The sequence below is a fragment of the Callorhinus ursinus genome, unplaced genomic scaffold (genome assembly GCF_003265705.2).
Source record: "Callorhinus ursinus isolate GAN/ISIS: 27379988/994484 unplaced genomic scaffold, GSC_fseal_2.0 scaffold36, whole genome shotgun sequence".
Classification (NCBI taxonomy): Eukaryota; Metazoa; Chordata; class Mammalia; order Carnivora; family Otariidae; genus Callorhinus; species Callorhinus ursinus.
In genome coordinates, this window is record NW_027397098.1 from 15360233 (window position 1) to 15368095 (window position 7863).

At 52.2% G+C, this 7863-nt stretch overlaps 1 protein-coding gene and 1 long non-coding RNA gene across 4 annotated transcripts in view; one reads left to right on the plus strand and one right to left on the minus strand.

Moving 5' to 3' along the window:
* The window catches only part of GTPBP4 (GTP binding protein 4), a 20462-nt gene extending 20056 nt beyond the window's left edge, over nucleotides 1-406 (minus strand). The window contains exon 1 of one of the 2 annotated variants that reach the window (XM_025853579.2): nucleotides 214-406. In XM_025853579.2, the coding sequence (XP_025709364.1) occupies nucleotides 214-261 (48 nt within the window). In that variant the 5' untranslated portion in view covers nucleotides 262-406. The remainder of the gene's footprint in view (nucleotides 1-213) is intronic. The other variant, XM_073879975.1, reaches the window with a different exon arrangement.
* Nucleotides 407-774: 368 nt separating this feature from the next.
* LOC141370513 (uncharacterized) lies at nucleotides 775-6599 on the plus strand. Of its 2 annotated transcripts, XR_012374595.1 has the most exons (5): nucleotides 775-1262; nucleotides 4071-4417; nucleotides 4792-4867; nucleotides 4991-5143; nucleotides 5964-6599. It is a non-coding gene; the product is annotated as an uncharacterized lncRNA (long non-coding RNA). The 2 variants fall into 2 exon arrangements; XR_012374594.1 differs by lacking the exons at nucleotides 4792-4867; nucleotides 4991-5143 and having other exon boundaries at nucleotides 5964-6595.
* The last annotated feature ends 1264 nt before the right edge of the window (nucleotides 6600-7863 follow it).

Sequence of the window (7863 nt, forward strand, 5' to 3'; positions counted from 1 at the left end):
CGGAGGGGAGGACCCTAAGGCCTGAAGAAGGCCCCTCAGTGTCCGGGGGGAACCGCCAACCCTGGAAGGCCCTCCTCTGGGGACGACGTGGCTTAAGAAGGGGCGTCCGCCAGAGGAGGCGACCCCTGTCCCATCCCAGAATTACAGGCTCGGGCTTTCCTGGAGACCCGGCAGGGGAGAGGCGGCTGCGGACAAGCCCTCGCGGCCGCCTACCTTGGCGGACGGCACCACCGTGATCTTCTTGAAGTTGTAGCGCGCCATGCCGGCGACCCGCCACGAGGGACAGGGAGCAGCGGACGTGCGGGCGGGACTTCCGCTGGCCGCGCGTCACTTCCGGGCGCTCCCTGCGTCCCCAGGCACGGCTTCCGTGTCTCACGGCGCCCCCGTCCGGCCGGAGGTCCCCCGCGGAGGAGGTCGCTGGGCTCCGCAGGGGAGGCGGGGAGAGAGAGGGGCGGGTCCGGACAGGCCGCCCCGGCTCGGGGGGCTCGGGGGGCCCAGAACTCGGGGGTTTCGGGGCGCCCGGAGCACTCAGGGGTCTTGGGGCCCCGAGGGGCTCGTGGGTGTCTCGGGAGCCCGGGGGACTCGGGCACCGGGGTCGCGGCCCACTGGCATCGGCTCCCCAAGCACTGACGCCCGGGCTCCGCGTTTCCTGCGGCACGCCCCGACGCTGGCCCGGTGAACGCGACGAGAGCTTCCTGAGCGAGGAACGCGGGAGCGGAGCGCGGCGGCGGCGTGCGAGGCGGAGGTCCGAGCGCCGCCCCGCCCGCTCCCCGCAGTCGGCCGGGCCGGCCACCCCCGCCTGCGTCCCCGAGCCCTTTGCGCCCAGCGCCCGCCCGGAGGCTCCGGAGGCGTCTGATTCCTGCCTGCTGGGCTCCTCCTCCCACCCAGCCTCAACTGCCAACCTCGCCGACCCGGACTGCTCCTTGTCATCACTTCCGCTCTTCTCTTCTGCTTGAAACCCTCCCTCTGCGTTCCCGGGACCAGCTCTGATTCCCTGCTCTTTGTTAACCTCCTCCCTGCCCCCCAGCCCTCCCTGGAGCCTGCTCTCCACCCCTTGCTCTTCCTCCCTGGAGTCTCTCTTTTAGGGTAGCTTGGCTTGTTGGCTTCATGGATCCCTCTGATGACACAGACGTCTCCAGTCCAACTGCTGTCTCAATTCCAGACTGACATTTCCAGTCAATTGGGAAATGCCCACCTGCCTGATTCCAGATGTGTCAAACTCAGCATGTCCCCAAATCAGAAACTCTCACCATCTTCTCTCTGTAAGTAGACCCATCCTCCCTGGGCTGTGCCAGAGGGCAGCCGGCACCCTGACACCCCCCACCCCCCAGAAACAGGGGAGTGGCTGGGAGCCAAGAGCTGGGCTGACCCGTTCCTTCCAAGTGTGAAACAGCACCACGGGCAAATGTGAGGTCAAACCCAAGAGATGGTCCAAAGGACTTGCTAGATCCCAAGAACAGGGGGCAGAGAAGAAAAAGCCTGTTGTAAGGCAGAGGGTTGCAACAAAGCATTAGCGTCAAAAGGGCAGGTGGAGACAAGCCCTCCAGCGTCCGACTGAAGAGCAGGTTGATAAGGGTGGTGCATCTGGACGCTCACCACCGTAATTTCTGTTAACAGCGTGGCCACTCCCTCAGGTAACGACCACGTGTCGTGGTAAACCTCTGTAGGTGTGACCATGTGCCAAGCACTGTTCAAAACACTTGACCACATACTAACTCACTTAATCCTACAACCCCAAGAGGTGGGTAGGGAAACCAAAGCACAGCAAGACTGCTCACTAGCCTGTGGTCAGACAGCCAATTGGTGGCAGACTTGGGTTTGAACCTAGATGGCCTGGCCCAGCCTCGCTGTTCTGGACCATTACTTATTCTGCTTCTCAGTCATCTTCTTAGATCCTTTTAATAAGTCCTATCATTTTTACATTAACTTGCACATGTTCCAATGTTGAAAACAATTTTGATTCACGAGTCTCAACTACGAACTGTAAGGCCCATCTTTGTGTCATCAGTGAGTCAGCGAGTTAGATAAGCGTGCCTCCCATGTCTTAGCGGCTCTTCAACAGGAAGCCTCGGGGATAATTAGGACTCTCCAGCTACAGTCATCTGCTGGACCACAGGACAGCTCTGCAAAGCTTTGCTCATGCTCTCCCCTCCCCTGGGTTCCTGTGCCTTCCCTCAGCCTCTCCCATCACCCTCACTCTTATGTGGCTGGTTCCTCCTTTTTAAAATTCCAGTATTTCAATAAGTCCAACCAATCTTTGGCTTCAGGCATACAACTGTCCTTTCTTTAGCTTTTCACTCTAGGCAATAACAAAGCAACTTCTTAGATTTGTACAGGTTGTTAACATTTACCAAGTGCTTTACTTTTTAGTCAGTGATATTCCCAACAACTTTGTGATGTGGTGTAATGTGAGATTACAGGCTTGCTTCTCCCCAAAGTCACATGGCTCTGAGGGGCAAATGAGATGGGATCCAACTGCCCTGTAAACACAATCCTTATATATAAACAGCACGTGGAGGGCACAGAATTCTTAAAAATGGTGATAATATTATAAAACGTCAGTATGTGTGATGTTGTTGGTTTTACGCATGAGAGATGAAGTCTCCTTGTTCACATAGAAGAGAAGAGGAACCATTCATTGAAAGAAATCAAAAACAGAACTCTTGACGAAGAGCAGGTATATTAACATTTGCATCAGAGAATAAATGTGAGAGAATTTTATATAATCCTATCAGTGAAAAACCGACAGGTCTTTGGCATTTTTACTATTCTCTCATGAGTTTGGAATCCTATTTGCCTAAAACAATAAAGACTCGTGATGATGAAGAGTCCGAGGCCCCGATCCACATCCTGATTCTGCCCCCTACAAGCTATGTGAACTCTGGCAGGAGACTCAACAACTCTTAGCCCTGGCCCCTCTTTGCCAAATGGGGAAATAATGCCCACTTCCAAAGGATCGCTTATGGTGACTAAGACATGTGCACAAAAGCATAAGGCATAAAGTAAGAGGTGTTAATATGATGACAATAGTTAATAAATTTTTATATCAAAACTTTATTGGGTCAGCACAAGGTAATGATTTGAGCATTGCCATAACGTATATTAAATGCCAGATTTCTTATCAGAGATCCTCGGTTCCCACAGGTGGTAATGAAATCATCCCTCAGAGAGTGGGGTCTTGCAGAATCTGAGTTATTTGCTAGCCTTGTAAGGGGCGAGGACTAGCACATGAATAGAAGAGATGCATGAAGCAGCCTCCGCCCCTTGTGCGTCTGTGGGTGTGATGTTGGGAGAGGGGCTATGAGAAAACCAGGCCACGTGCCAGGAGCTGCCCAGCCACCAGGCGGGTCTGAGTGCCCCAGCATCGCAGGCCCAGGGCAGCACTCCCATGAGGAGGTACCTCACATCCCACACCACCCGTGTGTTGATGAGAATCAACGTCCTTCCCTTCCCACCTGCACCTTGCCTGGCTGACAATGGCTTTCTGGGAGCAGGGTGTGTGCCAGGGCACTAAGAGCAAGCCACTCATCCATGAACAGGCTGCTGGTCTGTAGGGGCCTCTTCTCACTGCCACCTGCAGTGAGGGCAGCTCACCAATTCTTGAGCTGATTTTGACATGTCTGGAGGTGTCTGGTTACCAGGGCTCCTCAGAGGGTGAGCCCTGCGGGGCTTCCTGGCGACTTCAGCCAGGTTTCTTTTCCAGGCTGTTTTGTGGAACGGGTCTCCTCTGTTGTACTTTCCTGTTGCTGTAATTCTGACGTGAAAAGTACATCTTGCAGCGACATCTGTGCCAGGGAAGTGTGACCAGGCTTCTTGCCTGAAAGGAGACTTTGTGTGGGGATTAGTCACTCAGCCGAAGGTAGCTGTCCGGTATCAAAGCATTAGGACCGCTCCAGCACATCCGTGGCCACGTCCCTGGGTCCCCAGAAACTGTTCTGGCCCACGCATCTGGCACGGACCTGTGCTGCTTTGGGCTGTTGTCTAGATGTTCCCGGGGTCCATCTAATTTCCCAAGAGATCGCCTCTTGGAGAGCAGGGAGTGTGTCTCAGCCTTCTGCCGTTCCTCACAGCAAGCAGCAGTGCCCTGAGCATTCCGGAATGTTTGGAACTGAGCAGCTGGAAAGCTGCCGTGGGGGCCGTGACATGGGAATCTGGCCCCGTACCACTCGTGTTGTCCCACGGAGCCGCACTGCAGATGAGGGAGCTTCATGGGACCTTGCTTATGACAGCCAAGGTAGATGCCTCGGCCGGAGTGATGAGGGACATGGAAGGTCTTGTGTTCTGAGGCGACAGGCCTGGTTCCCAAGTAGCCTGCAGCCTGCAAGCCAACTTCTGATCCAGCTTGCCCCATGTGGAAGTGACAGCTGTAGCTCAGGAGCACACAGAGCAGGCAGGAGGACACTTCATGACATTGCAGGTACGCACACCCCATGGCTCCCCATGCTTAGGCCCTGGTTTCTCCAACCACAGCCTGGCCCATAGCCTCCCATCCCACCGCCTTCCAACCCTCAGTCTCCCGACCCATAATCTCCTGGCCCACGGTCTCCCGGCCCACAGTTTCCTAGCCCACGGCCTCCTGGCCCATGGTCTCCTAACCACAGCATCTTGACCCAGTGTCTTGTCCCATAATCTCCTGGCCCACGGTCTCTTGGCCCACGATCTCCTAGCCCATGGTCTCCTGGCCCATGGTCTCCCGACCCACAGTCTCCTGGCCCATGGTCTCCTGACCATAGCGTCTTGACCCAGTGTCTTGGCCCATGGTCTCTTGGCCCACGGTCTCCCAACCCACAGCCTCCTGACCATGGTCTCCTGGCATGAATCAATGTGCCTCAACTGCTGGGCCAAGGGACATAACCAATCATAAGAGGTCTGTATGTGTGTGTCTTTCAGTTGTTGGTGTGATTGGTTATGAAGGGAAGTCACTGAAGGATAAAGAGATGAAAGGTTGACCTGTCATTGTTTTCCTTTAATATGGCGCCAAAAACTCAAGGGGAATTTCACTCTAATGACGTTAGTCGGTGCCTCAGTCCACTGGAACCGCTGTGACAAATAACCACAGACTGGGAGGCTTCAAAAGGACAGATGATTATTTCCACCATCCTGGAGGCTGGAAATCACGATCAGGGTGCCGGCATGGTTACAGGTACGCACACCCCATGTGAGGGCCTTCTTCCTGGTTCCTAAGAGTCACCTTCTTGCTGTTGCCTTCCTTGCCTTGGAAGGGGCATGGGAGCTCCCTGGGGCCGCTTTTGTAAGGACACCATCCCATCCCATGGGCTCTCCCTCTTCATACCATCATGATGGGGATTGGTTCTTCAACATGAATTCTGGGGAGACACATTCAGTCCATAGTACCCAGCAAGTGTATTTTGTTAATGTAACCACTAAATTCACACAGTGTCTGTCAACTCAATTCTGTGAGTCCTGTTGGATCTGAAATGCAGCAACAGGACAGACGTCATCTTAACTTGGCAGTGGTGTGAATCCATCAGGGGCATGCCCTCATTCCATGGAGGGTGGTGATAGCATGAGAACACCCTCAAAAGTGGCAGTGTAACATGCTCTTCAGAGCTACACGATGGTTTAAGACTGTAGGATCTGTATTTGAGACCTGTCTCCACCCCACACGATCTCAGGCAAGGCACTCAACTTCACTAAGCCTTAGTTTCTCCACTTATAAATTGGGGGTACAGAAGAGGGTTGGTGTGAGGCTAAATTAATAAGTGTAAAGCCTTTGTCGTCGTGCCTGGTACATAGTAGGTATGCAGGAAAACTGTATGTTAGTGTTATCTGTATGCTTCTTGACGCTTGGTTACAATAATATTCCCTGAATTTTTATTCTATTAAATTCTTATTTAACCTTATATAATAATTGCAATGCAGGGTATCTCTACTACATGCCAGGGATCTTTCACTTCTCACAGTAGCTCAGTGAGGTGGATGTGATTTTCTCTGTTTTACAGATAAGAACATTGATTTTGGAGAGGTCAAGTGGTCTGTTTACTGTCACCCAGCCACTGAGTGGCACAGTTGGAAATGGAATCCAAAGCTGCTTTTCCTCCTGCATTTGAGGAGTACCTTTGTTCTTGACCTCTTTAGTGTTACTTCTTTATTTGGTATTCAAATGGAGATGCATGATGGAATGCTCTTGGGGTCGTATGCTGCAAGATCCCATGGCACTGGAGTTCACCAAAGCACTGTGTGTGTGCATGGGTGGGGTCCGGGAAGGACGGGCAGGCAGGACCGTGCTGCCTATGCTGGTAAGAGACCCCCTTGCTCATGTGGGCGGCTGTCAATAGGGATGTTTCCGTGCATTAACTATGGCACATGCATCACTCTATTATAGGAACTCACTGCCGAAACTGTCTCCATTTCACAGTTCCCTAAAGGACCTTCAGTTTTGATGAAATCTTGCGCCTCTTTTATAAAAGAAAATAAAAGGTGATAACCAAAGTTTTGTAATCTGTGCACTTTGGCTTGTGTGACTAATTTCCCAGTGATTCTGAATTATCTGCAGGCAGAATTCCTTAAGATTGACATTCTGGGGCGCCTGGGTGGCTCAGCTGGTTAAGCGTCTGCCTTCGGCTCAGGTCACGATCTCAGGGTCCTGGGATCGAGCCCCGCATCGGGCTCCCTGCTCAGCGGGGAGCCTGCTTCTCCCTCTCCCTCTGCCCCCCAAACTTGTTCTCTCGCTCTTTCTGTCCCTTTCTTCAAATAAATGAAATCTTTTAAAAAAAGATTGACATTCTGTGTGATACCCAAAAAGACCCAGCGTAAGCACTGACATTTTCATGTAGCAACAGACACCTGAGTCCTTGGTGCTCACAGTCGCACTGCCTACCATGCCTCAGGGTAACAGCAGCAAGAATACCCACTTTGAGGACAAAATGTCATTGTCACAAGTTTCGTTATTGACTGTGAAGTGCTGCATGACGAAAGCATGATGTTCTAGCAATCTCTGTTTCCCACCCTAGCCCTGCCACCAGCTTTTGGAGTAGCAACCAGGCACGTGACCTCCCCAGTATTTGTTCCACATAGAAACATACTGGGCTCTCAGGATGTATTGGTCTGTGTCGTCCGAGCTAGGCAGTGGTAACAAACAGAGCCCCAGTCGCAGCACTGTGCTCTTCGTCTTGCACGGTCCAGGCCCATCGTCCGTCCAGGTGGCCACCTAGGCCACCTGCTGGCTGCTGTGCTGGGGAAAGAGAGAGTCTGACAGTCAAGTATTCCTCCCTCAGTTCCTCGGCCGGCCACAGCCCGTGGGACAGGATGCAGGAGGAAGGGCAAGAAAGGTATTTGCAAACAGTGCTATTTCCCACCGTGCTGGCCTTTCAAGTGCTCACTCTGTAAGGGTAGGCGCAATTGATAATTCAAGTATTGTATAAATGTAAGAGAGTATCAAAACACACTGTTGAACTAGAAAATTTGAATTTATAACCAAACTGATGAAGGGCAGGTAATAAGCCTTTTCTGTTCATCCGCCCCCCCCATCCCCAGCTCACAACCATGCAGGATAATACAGGTACAGACCTTCTTCATACTATTTATTCATCGAAAACCTCACAAATGTCGCAGAATGTCTGGGAACTGGCAGGTGGATGTTCTGAGTTCTTTGGCAACCATGAGAGGACACTAACGAATCACTCCTTCCTGCTTCCTCTCTCCTTACAGTCGGCTTCCCTCAATACCAGTCTTCAAAGCTCACTTTCCACTGGGATTAATTCACAGAAGGTTCTGTTTTTATTTTATTGAGTTATGCTCATTTTCAAAATTTCTACAGCAGAGTGCCATGTCAATATTTAGTAAACGTAAATTAAAACACTCAGAACGGAAAAGAACTAGAATAAGCACCTGGAGGATGGA